This window comes from Micrasema longulum, unplaced genomic scaffold (genome assembly GCF_059751315.1).
Source record: "Micrasema longulum isolate JH-2025_06_02 unplaced genomic scaffold, ASM5975131v1 h1tg002561l, whole genome shotgun sequence".
Lineage (NCBI taxonomy): Eukaryota > Metazoa > Arthropoda > Insecta > Trichoptera > Brachycentridae > Micrasema > Micrasema longulum.
Window position 1 is genome coordinate 126191 of NW_028279699.1, and position 15755 is coordinate 141945.

Consider the following 15755-nt stretch of genomic DNA (forward strand, 5'->3'; position numbering starts at 1 on the left):
TCGGTTTTACGTGTTCGTATTTATTAGACGTTTAATCATCAGTGTGGCCATATATGAAGCAAAGTGGAGTAGTACGCAAAAAAAAAATATCCACGCCCTAGGGGATGGAGAAGATTCAGATTAGTGTCTCAGAAAACGATTAACCTAGAATAATCGCAGTGAAATTTAAAAAATAAAAATTTAAACTTGTTTTCTTGACGTCAATGTTTTGAAATGTTTATAAAACATTTCATCGAAATGTGTTTACTTAATTATTATTATGAATAGAAAGTAAAGAAAATAGTTGTTTCTTAACAAAACATAAATAAACAAATTGATCAATTAAAGATTAAGTTAATTTCTTCCACCTGTTTACAAATTACTTAAGAGGCATTTTACTTAATTTATTCGCAACTTATACGTTGGTATTTAGTTACGCATACATATTATCGGTCTTAAATCTTAGATCATTTTATTGTCTTACGACTAGGCATTTTTATTGTTGACCTTTTAACTAACTCTCAAATAAAACAGTTATTTATATGCACTAAAAAAGAGAAATTTTAGATTTTTTTTTCACATTATAAACGATAATAAATAATAAAAATAATGTGTCCTCACTGGGGTTACCCATGCCGAGGACAATTGACAATATCCTTTTATTTTCTTTTTAATTGTGAGAATATACAAAGAAGTCCTAATATATAGAAAGAAATTACGAAAAAAAATAATTTGTAATCAAATAATTTGAAATCGGCAAAGTCATCATGTCCAATCAATTTTATCCCGGTCTGTGAAGAATTAACTTCCCTCGTTACCACAATCCAATAAAGTACATATTATACACTTCTGGATTATTTTCTTTTAGCACAAAGATGCTAAGGCAACCAGATTACAAACGGCGACGAGCAATTTTTCCGTGTAATGTGGGCACTGCCAAAGAGACTTAGTCCTTTGATGCGGTGTGCGGTATGTGGTGGGCAAGCAATTTTTCCTGAACTGATACCTATTGCGCTTTAAAAGTGGGTACACCGCAGTATTTTTGTGTACCTGAACTGACAGCTGAAGCACTAGACTGATCACCTTACCTTTATACATAACGAATTTTGTCATAGTACCAGATAAAAGGTAAAGATTAGACTCCCATTTAGAAAAATGTAAAGTCACAGAATCTAGTTTTATGTACGAGTCTAAGGCAGTGATTTTTTTACGAAATTAAAAAAAAAATCTAAATTTTAACTTACGTTAAGACATACATGTTATGTACCTATGTCTTAAACAACTTATGGATTACGAGCTGAACCCGGAAATGCTTTGCTATTGCTAGATTTAAGTACATACTCGTATATAGATTAAATGAACACAATCGAATGTTCGATGTTTCGTAGGACTTTTTCAGTGTACAATACAAAATTTAAAGATATAGATTACACAAACATCACTCTGTCAACTTTTAAATTTACACTAAAAATGCATTATGTAACTTAGTAGACATTATAATAATAAATATGTACATCTCCCTTCCCCTCCTTATCCTCTCTTCAAGCATTTTTGTCCTAATCCCGCCCAATTTACAGTAACTTAATGTTCTTAAAAAAAAATTTTAAAAATTATTTGATTATTGAAAAATATTTACGAGTACATGAAAATAACATTTTTATATTAATAAACTTATATGTATTTATTTGATATGTATTATATTTCCTTTACTAACTTTGTATACTTTGTGGAAATCTGTTATTAGTTCTGAGTATATACACTATATCTGTTTGTTTACTATAAATATGTATGTAGAACTGTTGATTTTCCAAATAAAATAAAATATCAATTAATGTATTTTACTCTTAATTAGATATGTTCGTATACATTATTATTTTTGTGTTTTGGTTTACATAAATTGTGAGGACAAAGAATTTTGTGGCAATGTCTCGAAACAATGTTTTTTCCATCAAATTGCTGTTTCCACGAGAACAATGGTCGAGCCCTGGGACAAAACACGCAATAGTTATAAAAATGCTCGTGGTAAAGATCTACATTTCGCTGAAAACCGCATGTACATCGATCCAGTAATTTCAGTCAATCGAAGACACATACCAACATTGCCTTTTATATATAGATGTATATGTAAATGTTATGTTTATAGCATGCGTATGAATATGTTAATGTATGCACTATTTCAAGATTTAAAATAAAATACGCCGCATTGGATCCACACTCAGGTACTCTATGCACCACTAGGTGTAGAAAGAGAAATGATGACGACGAATTGAATACAGAATACATTCAGAAATTATTTTACATAACATGCATATAAATTTGAACATTTTCCTAACATTTAAATCGTGTGTTAAAATTCAAAATACATTAGAAAATTACCCGAAACGAATTGACCATAAAGTACACAGTAAATCACCAAGTGTATGCGTGCATTGCATTCTCATTGTTAAACGTTACTTTCAAATATTAAACATCTGTCGAGTTATAATACTTACCTTACCTTAGCCACAAATTTTAAATAACCATAATTTCATAGTGATTCTAGTGGTTTTTGCAATAAAGATATTAACGTAAAATGGATACTTAGAGTTGATCTTTTCTGAAATGGAAGTTCATAATGCTTATCTAAGATGGCGCTCATGTCGTGTCACGGTCAGCTCCATAGAAAGTGAAAGTATCGCTACCACAGACAATAGTAAGAAAGTCGCCATGACAGATATAAGGCGCATGGAATAATAATCATCATGGACCAACTTCAAGATTTATTCATTTTATAGCGGCCCATTATTTATTTATTATATACGCCCAGAGGGCTTTTACGTGACAAGTACAAAATTAAAATATAAGCTTTTCATGTAGGTCTAATAAGTATGTTTCTAATAAACGTTTTTTTTCGAATCGAATCATATTATGATTTATAGATACATGAATAAATAAACATTAAGTACTTCATATACGTAGGTAGGTACATAATAAAGTATCTTTGAAAAATTATAACAGTTTTAGGCAAAAAAATAAGTTCACTGTAGTAGGTAAGCAAAGTATAAAATACAATCAAAACGATTTTTAATGCATTCGAATAATGGAAAACAAAACACGTAAATTTTTCCATACTCGTTTCCGAGCTGGTGTAGTCTGACGATTGGAGAAATTCTGTATTTTTCGATTTACCTTATATAATATAATGTTTATCTTTCCGCTTTCTACATGCAGTGATGCATAGGGTACCACATTGATAAACCAAATGCGGTGTATTAAGCGGCTCTTTATGGAGGTAAGCAGATCAATTCTGCGATTCAGGTAATGAAATGTTCGATTTCCTTTTTCGAGATTTTTTCTTGAGAGTAGCCAGAGTCGAAAACACTCGTCCAAGATTTTGATTCTATTTGACAAACAAAACTGTATTCTTCATCCACCCGGACACAGCCTTAATGAGATAATGTTACAGTGAGTTTTTCTCACAACTAATTTAAACTTCCGTCCGTCTCAGCGCGTTTGCCTACCATGCGAAAAATCGACTAAAAATATTTATTTAAAAGGGTGTTTTAATACTTAAATATTTCTGTACTGGCACCTGAAGCGTTAGACTAATCATCTCAATCAACCTCAAACATTAATCAAGATACACTACGTTGATGTACCAATGAGTGCTATATGCACCATTAAGTTCGGAAAGGGAATTATTCATTTTTAACACTTTATGTCACAACTCGATAAAGCCAAAGTACTCGTATATCCTTTGATACTGGGTTAGTAATATGTTTGTTTTCCAAACCTGGAATATAAAGCCTTTATAAAACCTTTTCAAGATCAAATATAAAAGAAAATCAAAGTAGCGTTTTTCGAAAATCCGTCGTTGTTCTGTGATCATGACGATGTGTATGTGTGTATGTATGTGCAGGTGTATATATTTGTTTATTAATGCATTACAAATATTCCGACTTGTCTCGGATTTCCTAGCGAGTCGGGGTAAGTCCACACGCATAGGTCGATCCAGGTTGTTTTACTGCTTATTAATTTACATTTTTTTTGTTTACATTTTAGTACATGTCTTACATATTACATATATCACTATGTTTATTAAAACAAAAAATCCCACATAGTCGTGGCCTGTACGCGGATATACTTAATTTAGAATACATTATGAAATCTATTGTTGTTAAGGGAAATAGAGACATATGCACTGTACATAAGATAAAAATGGAAAGATATATTCAGGTTATTTTTAATACTTAAATAAATTTTAGTGAAAGAAATAAAAAATAAATGTAGTTGCAAATAAAAATTAAAGCTGTAAGCTGTTTCTCTGTAGGTGCCCGATATATGTATCTATTGTGTTATTATTAAACAAAATTAAAATTAATAAATCATGTTATGTTGAGTTAAACTGATCAAATTATTCGATTAGTTTGGGAGAGGTTATTTTAATTAAACGTTTAAATGTGATTTTTAAAAATGAATGGTTTATTAACCGGTAGAAAAGGTTGTTTTTTATTTACATTTAAAGAGAAAAATCTGATAAGTATGTACCAATAGGTACAGATCTAGCACACCAAAGTTTTGACTTTCTTTGGGCCTTACTCATAAACTTAGCATAAAGTCACAACGAAATATAGTGATATAATTCGGATGGGAATTCCATTCTTATTATAGTGTTAGAATAAGGATGGTATTCTCATCTGATTAATACCACATACCACTATACTAAGGCGTAACTTTACGCCGAGTTTATGAGTAAGGCCTTTTTTCGTTTTTTGTATTTAAAATTACCTGCGTTAGTTTTGATAGATATAACAGTTTTTCTGACAAGTAATTTTAACATGTTTATATTTAAATAGTACTTCTGTATTATAAAGAAATCAATCAATTCTGAATAACGTAATAAATCAATTATGTTATTACCGTGGATGGGCATATAATCATTGTATCAATTAGTTATTAATTTTATTGCGTAATTAAATTTAATTACTCGTTTAATAAGAATATTGCATAACCACAAAGGTGTTATAACGGTCTATTCAATTATAGAAAACGCACACATGAGAGGCAAACAGTTTTACTGCAAGCTTTATGTTCATTAAATAATTCAAATTACCTCATATAAATGTGGAAAATTGAGATAAAAAACAAATAAAAAGGAATGTTGAACGTTTTTGCGAAGAGAAAGTGTTAGATAAATATGTTTACTGTCATTCAAAGAGACTGGAAGATTACGTTTATAATGAAATGAATAACATTACGAAGGTTCTTATTTTGAGTAATTAATGAAATTCTTTTATCTGCTCGTATATAAGTATTTCGGTTTGACGGAAAGCGGTTTTATGCAACGTAAATTCGCAGGTACCTTTAGGTGTATAATAATACCTAAGGAATCTAACCATATGAGATATCATAAGTTATCTGTTAGTTTTGTATTCTTCCTAGTCGCTGTCCTCGTGAATGAGGATCGCGACCCCTTGTGGCCGCCCCAACAATTCTTCTCCAACTCTCCTCGGACTGCGCAGCACCCAGTGATCCAATCACCGGGGTGCCTGCCGCTATCCTGACCTGATCGGTCCATCGTGCAGGGGATCTACCTCTTCCTCTTTTTCCACGCCACTGACCACAACCAGTCGCTGCAGGCTATCCGCATTGCCGCGTGCAATATGTCCAAGAAATCGGAAAATGCATCTTATTCCATGCTCATTTCTCGTCGTTGTCAATTTGTGATCCAAGGTACAGAAACTCCAAGTTTTAGACCCTGAAATGATTTTCCGTGATAAGGTTTTCAGTTCGGTATACTTATAGTAAATTTAAAATATGAGTTACTACACAACCGGAGGGCTAATAAATTTTCGAAAATAATTGTAATTTGCGTTACAAATGCAAAATTTTGCATTTTTCTAGACATTTCAAAAAGAAAATATAAAAAAAATTGTACAAAAGCAGGAAAAAAAATCGAAAAAGACTTAACATTTTATTGTTGAGCTTATGTGTTTAAATAAAGTGTGAAATTAATACAAATAAATCAATCCCATTGTTATTTAAAATTTACTATAAACTGGATGCATATTTGTACCTGTTTAATATCTGTATTCACGATCAGTCAAAACATCTTAAAACAGTAATCCATATAAGAAAGTGATATATTTAGCTGCAGATTGTAGAAATCTTTTCTATTCCATTGAATTGATATTTTCTATTGCAGCTTTTTAATAATTCTACTAAAATGATGGATCATGACCAAAAGGTCAGTAAATGACTCTTCCCACGTTCGACACAAAGGCCATTTCTCTCACGGGCCTTGCATCATCATATGACAAGAGATAACATCAGGTTGAAAGAAAGTGTCAAAGTCGTTTGTAAATGACTATCGACATAATTGTGCATGTATACTATACAAACGAGTAATATTGACGGCGGCTATTACATTTAACAATCTTTTTGTGGATGCCCGGCCCGTATATTGTTACCTCTTTTTGTTTTATATTGTTTTTTGCTGTTATTATTTTAATATATCGTTTCCTTCTTTACGTTCCTTCCGCCCAAATGAATACATTTGATTACTCAATTTGTTACACGCCTACTCGTGACTGCGAATTTCTTTCGGGTGCATGTGATGACATAAAAAATATTTCTTCTTTATAGACCGTATCAAACTACATTTTAGATTTCGTGGAATACTTTCTACATTCATTATTACCTACTCTAAATTAAAGTGATACTGATTAAGATGTTAAACAGAAGATCGTGAAATATTATTTATACGTGCCGTGAAAGCAATCGTGATCAATTTGCAACATTTGAAATTGAGTTAAGTCATCGCGCAATTATCGTAATATTATCAATTCTTTTATGAAAGTTTAAAATGTTTTCATTCACTAATTTTACATATTACTTGTTTTCCCTCTCTGCTGCAATAAATTTCATTCTATCCTACTCCTACTTTTAACGCTACTTATACCTTAAAGTAGATAATTACAATCCATCTTTATTTCTAGCAGGGATGCTGAATTACAATACCCTCGAATCTCGTTGTCATATTTTTTTGGGTAACATTTCCATAAGCTGATTTCTGGATGTACAATATTTAATCCAAATATACTGAAAGAGATCAGTTCGTATGTTTCGAATAATTATACAAGGCGAGATTTCATGCGCTGTTTTACGCACCTAGAAACCGTTCGAATGCAAGTCAGAATTTACTTGTTAATAGGGCAATTCTCTTGCTGTATACGGCTTACATAGATAGACATTTACAGTTTTTATTACGTAATGGGTTAAACAACCCACAAAGTGGTACCACTATGAGGAAGTTTAATAGTTTTAAAAGAAAACACTTATTATCACTACACTGATTTTTTTAGGTTTCATGATTTTGAAATTACACCGCCCGTGACGTCACTAGTTGTCGGTGAGTTGTCACGACCGGTGAGTTGGCTTCCTGGAAATCGGAAATCTACCTCAACACATAACAGCACTGTTGTTAATTGATTGACTATGTAAAATTTTTGACGTAGTTCATAGTAGTTTGTTTTTATTAATTTTTCCGTACATTTTTTAGAAACTTCGCAGTACAATTAAATGCTTTAATTTTTACCACTCGTAAGAAAACATTTTTTTATCCACTATTCAATAGCACTTAACTTCCTTATTACAAATAAAATAATATTGACGCTGAAAAGGAAAAAGTTGCCAAGCGACATATAGCAACTTAACAAAAGAGCCAATTAAAGTTTTTCCTTTTTCTTCTTCTTTTAATTGGCAAAAGAATCTCGTACATACTTTATTTTGGCGTGATTTCTACACAGTTTAAATAAAATTTTAAAATATGGTGTTCATCACTATATAAAAACATAAATAAAAATATTTTTATATTTTTATAATTGGCGGTTCCATAAAATTGCTACATGTCGCTTGGTATTTTTTTGCCTTCCAGCGTCGGTATATAAACATCCGAAATGTGTCTCGTTGACCTCATGTATTGCCACCCCTTAGGTGGTATTCTGAATCTTCTCTACCCCCTAGAATTTGAGGATTTTTATTTTTTTAATGTGACTACATTTTGTTTCATATAGTGGCCACACTGATGATTAAACGTCAAATGGTGTATAAAACTGCTTCAAAAACGGAAATAAAACCAATACGGTTTGGTCAATTCAACCCTGTTTAGGGTAATGCTGTGGCAATAATTTTCTAAATGAAAATCTTCATGTTTGATTTTACGTGTTCATATTTATATGACATTTAATGATCACTGTGGCCAGATACGAAGCTAAGTGTAAACGCATTCAAAAAATGAAAATCCCCGAATGAATCACTCTCAAGGGGGTACAGAAGATTCAGAATACCACCCCTGACTTAAATTTTACCCTGTATGCGTAATATGTAAGTGTAAAAGCACTACTATTATTGACATGAATCATAATCATATTATAAATGGTTTTATGTTTCACTGTGATTTATTTATTTATTTTAAAGAAATAAACAGTCGACAATGATATATGTAGTTACATTTAAAAAAAATACAGTTTAAAGACAGACCAGCAAAGTTTCCAAATAAGAATCATACATATTATTAAATTATGTTACAACAAAAGGGTGTGTTTATGTGTATTTGTATGAGAGTAAGTGTATATGTGTGTTTATGTGTATTAGTGTAGGAGTAAGTGTTCAGGTGTGTGTAAGTGTGAGCATTATTAAATATTAAGTGGGATCGTATCGCAGCCAGAAATAACAAGTCTTAATGTATTTATTTTTAAATTAAGGGGCATGTAAAATATACCTCAGTTTTAAAAGCATTATTGTTATTACATGAATATCGTAAAAATAATCTTCTGTACTGATAGTTTCGTATTTTTTTTCTAGCTGTTATTTTCGTTTAAAAGATCATAAATAATGCAAGTGTTAAATAGAACTCTAACGAAACTAAAGTCACGAATGAAGATAATTTATGAACTGTAACGATTTGCATGCATAACGACATCCTGACTGCAAAACCTGTTTATCGAACCTTGCGTCACTATTTCTTTACCAAGAGGTCAATGGTGTTACCCTGCGGCACGCCGGTAATAGATCAATGATGGTTTTTTACACTTACTGACCATTTATAATTGATTAACATTGATAAAAGAGTGTAATTGACTGTCAGTTATTATTAAAAATAAATAAATATCGGCCTAGTATAATTTAGATTTATTATTATCATCATAGAATTAAGAATAGTCCAGAAGGCGCATATAATCATATTTGAATACATCGAACTGTGTCTTAAAATACCCCCTTTAACCCAGTCACAGCGTAATGTTGCCAGATCGTAAAAAATATAATCATAACACTAAAAATGTAAGATAATTATATTTTTTTTACAAAGCAATTTGTAAATTTCTTTAAAATTTTATTGTACACGCGGAAACATTGACTGACACAACAGTCATTTAATTAGAGTAATTTAATTAATGAACTTTGAACAAAAAATATTTTTTTAATGCGGCTGTGTGGTGACGGTGTATCAGACTCCCTCCTCCCCCCTCTTTGTTTCTCACCTGCAGAAATAAGTAAACATTTGTTTTTTTAATATGTTATTTTTGTAAATTTCATTCGTTATAAAAAAATATTTTAATGCGCCAATATGTCGTCTCGCTCATACTGATCATCGTAGTTTCGGATGTGACAGGGTTAAATGAACACCCTGTATGTTTTAGTCGTCGCCAGATAAGAATGCCTCCGCTCACATAGTGATCGCGATGTAAAAGATGTGTTAGCGTAGTTATTATCAAAAGTGGGATTATTTGCCAAGCCTTGACAAAGGAGCGATCGTTTTCTGAAACTGATCGAGATTTAAATTTATGTGAGAGATTAAACTAAGTACTGTAGGTCTTGTCATGGTTGCAATGCACGTTCTAGAAGAGTAAAGTACCATAAACAAAGCATAAAACCTCCGCAAGAACTCATATCTACGATCAAGGTTTTCTGTGTCACTGTGGTTCTAAACAATGGAATATTGCGAAACGTTCCTGAAATTGACATTGCGAAAAACGCATCAAGTATCTCGTATTTTACAGACTGTAAATTTTTTTTACAATTCCATTTTAATTTTGATCTTACAATTTTTCAATTTTAACTACTAAACTAGCATCACGCGATTATGGATTATGGACGCGCTATTATTTTTATTTTAATAAATTATAAGTGTTTCTTTTTCTATTACAATCTGCTTTACTAATTTTTCAATGATTTGGCTAACTTTTCGAAAATGAGACTAGCTTTTGTGCTTCTTTTTATGTGACTTACACTGTTACATTAATTTAGTAATTTAGTGTTATGTAATTTCGAATATCCATGAGAAAAAAAAATATATACGAAATCATAGAATTAGAATAGTCCACAAACCGCATACGCGCGTCTAACTGAATTCGACTAAACTACTCACAAATGAGTAGTTTTACGTTTTGGCCATTAGGTAGATGTTGCTTAGTACGCAACTGACGATTTAAATTCAATTATGCCGTGTTGTGTTGTTTGCAAGTGTCAAAATACTGCTGGGATTAAAAGGAATTACGGTCGGATCGCATTTCATGTGTAAGAAGTGAATTCACAAGTAACATCATTTAAATAATAAATAATTCTTAAGAATTCGAGTATTATACCATCTGTCAGATTGTTAAATAAAATTAAGTGGACATTTTGTTAGTATTGCCAGGGTAGTCGAATTTTTTACCCGGCTTTCTAATAATAAGTCTATCTAATAAGTGTAATATTAAACGATATTCGTCATCATAATCATTCCCTTTCAGCACCTAATGGAGCATAGGGCACTGCATTGGTGCACCAACTGCAGCGTATCTTGATATTTTTTGTTACATGAAAGTAAGATGATCAGTCTTGCGCCTCAGGTGCTTGCCCAGTGGTGGTATTCTGGATCGTTTCTACCCCCTAAAGAGTGATTAATTTAAGATTTTTTTATTGCGACCACAATTTGCTTCGTTTAATGGCTACACTGATGATTAAATGTCAAATGGTGTATTAAACTGCTTCAAAAACGGAAATAAAACTAATACGGTTTGGTTAATTCAACTTAATCAAGTGTTTTGGGTAATGGTCGCAATAATGTTTTTAATGAAAACTATAATGTTTGATATCACGTGTTCATATTTTTATTTATTTATTTATTTTACATTAACGGCATAAATTGCCTTTAACATATATTGAACATAAATATGAAAAAAAAAATACATATATAAAAACATAACAAAAAATTATAAAATTGCATAACTATAACAATAGTAACAAGTAGGTAAATACACATAAGCAACCAAAAATATTAACGAAATAAATACATAAATATAAAAAACAAAAAAAAAGAAAAAACATTTTTTAATATAAAGAAAAGTTTAAGAATAATATTGCGCGAGAAAAAAAGAAATCAGACTCGTTTTATTACTATCAATTCCAGAACCAAATATATCAGCCTTGTCCTCATAATGATTGCCATATCTGTGGAGCCTGGGGATAGGCGAGTGCATGTGATAGTTGGTCCTAGAACTTGCAGAACAAAAAGGAGATCTGTGGCGGGTATATCGACCAGGTACTTGGAAACACACCAACTCCAGCAAATCTGGACAGTCAATTAATGAATTAATTACCTTAAAAAGTTATATTAGGTCAGTTAGGATTCTTCTATCAGAAAGTCTTAAAAGATTTGCTGAAGACAACAATTGATTATAATTAAATAAAGCAGCTGGAATATGAAGTTTAAAATTAATTTATTTTAGAAATTTCTTCTGGACGCGCTCGAGTGAATCAGAATGTATACGATAATGAGGCGACCAGACTGGAGAAATATTTTCTATATTGTTTTTGACGTTTAATCATCAGTGTAGCCATATATGGAGCAATAATTAGTCGCATTGAAAAAATAAATATTCCCAAATTCACCACTCTCTAGGGTGTAGAGAACATTCATAATTGCATCTCAGGAACAATGAAACGTTCTGGCGTAAAAACACCTATTTTTAAATAAATATTTTATGTCAAACATGTCGGGAATCAAACGCGAGACCTCTTGCATGGTAAGCAAACGCGCCGACCACTACGCCACGAGGCCAATGTAGTGGTCAATACATAATTTATATCATTAAATGCTTACAATCTATTAGACTGTCTATTGTTGAATTCGCACACCAAATTGCTACACTAGAAACTGCCAATTATTCAGTTCCAATTTCGAAAATTCTAATTACGCCCTTTTGATCAATTATTCGCCAGTATTTGAAACTCTCGATTCTTTCGATGATTTGGTTTTAACCCTCCCGTTCCTGTAATGTAGCCGGCGTTGTGAATTGCAATTAATAAATTAATATCTCGACAACTACGTTCATACATTAACCACGATTTTTTGTAATCTTCGAGTAAACCTGAACTCTTAGAAAAAAAAACATATTTATGTTAAATATATTCTCCATGAAATATTTTATCCATCACGCTATCCGAAAATGACAAAATATCGAGTAGTATCCTAGTCTAAACAAATATTTAAAACATTCATTTGAGATAAAGATCTGTTATCTAATTAGATCACTTAGCAAGACACATATTTACTTTTTATAAGATGAAAAGAGACAGTGATTATCAGGCGATCATTTCCTAACGTCAGGTTGCCACAGTGACTCGGGGGAAGTTAATTACAGTGTGTTAAAGATTAAAAACCTTTTTTTGGTGTATATATGTAAAATAAATATAAAACATACGCTTTTTTTTATGTGTTCATGGTATATTTACAATAATTTTTTTTTTTGTTTTTCAGAACGCTGCTTTGGCAATTTTCTTACTGGTCAGCAAAGTAGCTAGTGAAGGTAATATTTTATTTATTTTTCTTAGTAAAAATACAAAAAAAGCTTATTTTTATCAATGGTTAGGTTATTTTATATATTGTGAAATCAAACAATAAAAAAAAATGAGCAAATACCACTAATAAAATGATTCCGAGATGGCAACAATATGGTTGTTTTTTTAAGAAACATCTGAATGTAAATTACAAATTTGTGTTTAGAATGTAGAACTATAAAAAACATACATTAAAAGTCGTTAGCACCCATCATAAATTTGGCCAATGGGAATTGCGCAAATGTTGTCTGTTTTATTGCTAATTAAAACATTATTTTTCTTTAACTATTTTGTCACTAATTTGGAAGTAAAAGTTATTGTACGCTCATTTAATGAGTGAACAGTCAGGATACTTATCTAGCCATAATCGACAAAACATCATAACCGACAAAAACAATGTTTTACCGGAGAATTTTTTTTTTCCGTTTTGGTATTAAGAAATATACATCAAGATCCAAGTTTTGGTTCGAATATTTTTTAATTGATATCAATAAAATAAATAGTCGAAACAGAGTTTAATTCCCAAAGTGTATTCTTTGTAAAATCAGAGTAAGAAGTATTTTCCCGTTAAACATTGTTTTTGTCGGTTACGATGCTTTGGCGATTATGGCTCGATATATTAATTATGTAATGTTTTTATTTCTAAATATTTGCTTTATTGAGAATACTGGAAAACCAATCATTTCTGTGAACATAAATAATTGGGTTGTTGTTTCTTTTCAGCTCCTCTGAGCAACAGCTACCTTCCTCCATCTACATCTTACGGGGTTCCATCTATTGGAGGAGGGGGTGGTGGTGGTGGATTCGGTGGCGGAAAGCCTTCTTCTTCCTACGGTGCACCCTCCTTCGGCGGAAGCGGGGGATTCGGAGGCGGACACGGAGGCGGATTCGGAGGTGGCAGCATCTCTAGACCGTCCTCCTCCTACGGAGCTCCAGGAGGTGGATTCGGAGGTGGACACGGAGGAGGCAGCGGTGGGTTCGGAGGCGGACATGGGGGAAGCAGCGGATTTGGAGGCGGCCATGGAAGCGGTGGTTTCTCAAGCAGGCCATCATCTTCTTATGGAGCTCCATCGATCGGAGGGGGATTCGGAGGTGGCCACGGAGGAAGCGGTGGTTTTTCAAGCAGGCCATCATCTTCCTATGGAGCTCCATCTATTGGAGGTGGATTCGGAGGCGGTCATGGAGGTAGCGGTGGATTTTCTAGCAGGCCGTCCTCTTCATACGGAGCCCCATCTATCGGAGGCGGCCACGGAGGAAGCGGCGGTGGATTTGGAGGCGGACACGGAGGAAGCGGTGGTGGATTCGGAGGTGGACACGGAGGAAGCAGCGGTGGATTTGGAGGTGGATTCCCTAGCAAACCATCCTCATCCTATGGACCCCCTTCGTCTTCATACGGAGCACCCTCTATTGGAGGCGGATTCGGAGGTGGTCATGGAGGCAGCAGCGGTGGATTTGGAGGTTCTCAGGGTGGCAGCAGCGGTGGATTTGGAGGTTCTCACGGTGGAAGCAGCGGTGGGTTTGGAGGTGGATTATCTGGTGGACTTTCATCATCTTACGGCGCTCCTTCCCAATCTTACAGTCCTCCTTCAACAAGCTACGGCATTCCATCTGGCCCATCTGGCGGAGGTTTCGGTGGTGGACACGGATCCTCAGGAAGCGGCGGTTTCGGTGGACACGGATCTTCTGGAAGTGGCGGTTTTGGCGGCAGTCTGTCCTCCAGCTACGGAGCACCTTCCAAGCCTTCCTCTAGCTACGGCGCTCCCTCCAGCGGATTCTCAAGCATCGGTGGCGGATTTGGCGGCTCATCCGGTGGTCATTCCGGTGGATTCGGAGGGTCTTCAGGTGGACTCTCGGGCGGTGGCTACTCCAGTGGTGGAAGTCACGGAGGAGTTCCGGCTACCATCACCCAGTCCTACGATTCCAGCGGTGGATACGTTTACTAAATGCTTAACTCTCTCCATATCAAAATCGTGTTCTACAAAGGCGTATAAATCCCACTAAAAACCATTACCACTAATGTTACCAGTTAGAAAAAAAAACATTATCGTCGTGTTTTGTATCTTCTGTGTTATAAAATAAGGTTTTATTATTTCTACGCCAACCTGATTACTCAATACAATCAAGCAGTATTTTAAAGCGTATTTTAATTGAGATATTAGCATTTATTTTAGTTCATTGTGACAAACACCAATACTCATTTGTAGGCCTGATAAATTTTTATTATGGTTAAATGTAAATTACATAATACAAAAAATAAGCTCAATTTTTTACATCCGTATATTTTTAACTGAATTTAATTTCACTTAAATTCATTGTTAAAGTAATACCTTCGAATTTTAGCAAGCCTACAATATTATTTATTTATTTGATAGCTGTGTTCACATCAATTTATGTCAATTGCATTGTATGAAATGTTAGTAAGTTTTGTATTTTTATATTACCTTATAAACCACTGCCAGTGTATGATGTGTAAATAAAAAATATAAAAACATTTAATTTGTTATTTTTTCTTCTAACTGCGTTACCTATTATCCTTACAAAAATGTATTTTTTTCTTGTATAATGAAAACTTTAATCTGATTCTTAATAAGTCAAACGAACAATTCATTTTCGTGTCTATTTTAAATAAGTCTTAAATAACCGAGATAAAAATGGAAATTAATTTATGGTACTGCAGTTGTAGGTAGAGAAGTTTTAACATTAGACAACAGTTCCCAAGTAGTTAGGACTAGTGTCTGAATAAAACACTTAAAATAAAATTGTATTGGGAATGAATAAATAAATAAATAATTAAATAAAACATCATATTCAAACATTCTAGTAGATATATATTTTGATTAAGTGTATATTTTGATATGTATTTCTCTCACAACTACAGTTTCGAAGATCAACAACAATAACTATGCTTAGTAATA

The 15755-nt window shown here is 33.0% G+C and overlaps 1 protein-coding gene across 1 annotated transcript in view; it reads left to right on the forward strand.

The window, feature by feature from the left end:
* Positions 1–15331, forward strand: part of LOC148271961 (uncharacterized) — a 39253-nt gene extending 23922 nt beyond the window's left edge. The window contains exons 3-4 of the mRNA XM_088240698.1: positions 12761–12809; positions 13564–15331. Of these exons, the coding sequence (XP_088096824.1) occupies positions 12761–12809; positions 13564–14783 (1269 nt within the window). The 3' untranslated portion in view covers positions 14784–15331. The remainder of the gene's footprint in view (positions 1–12760; positions 12810–13563) is intronic.
* Positions 15332–15755: the final 424 nt, after the last annotated feature.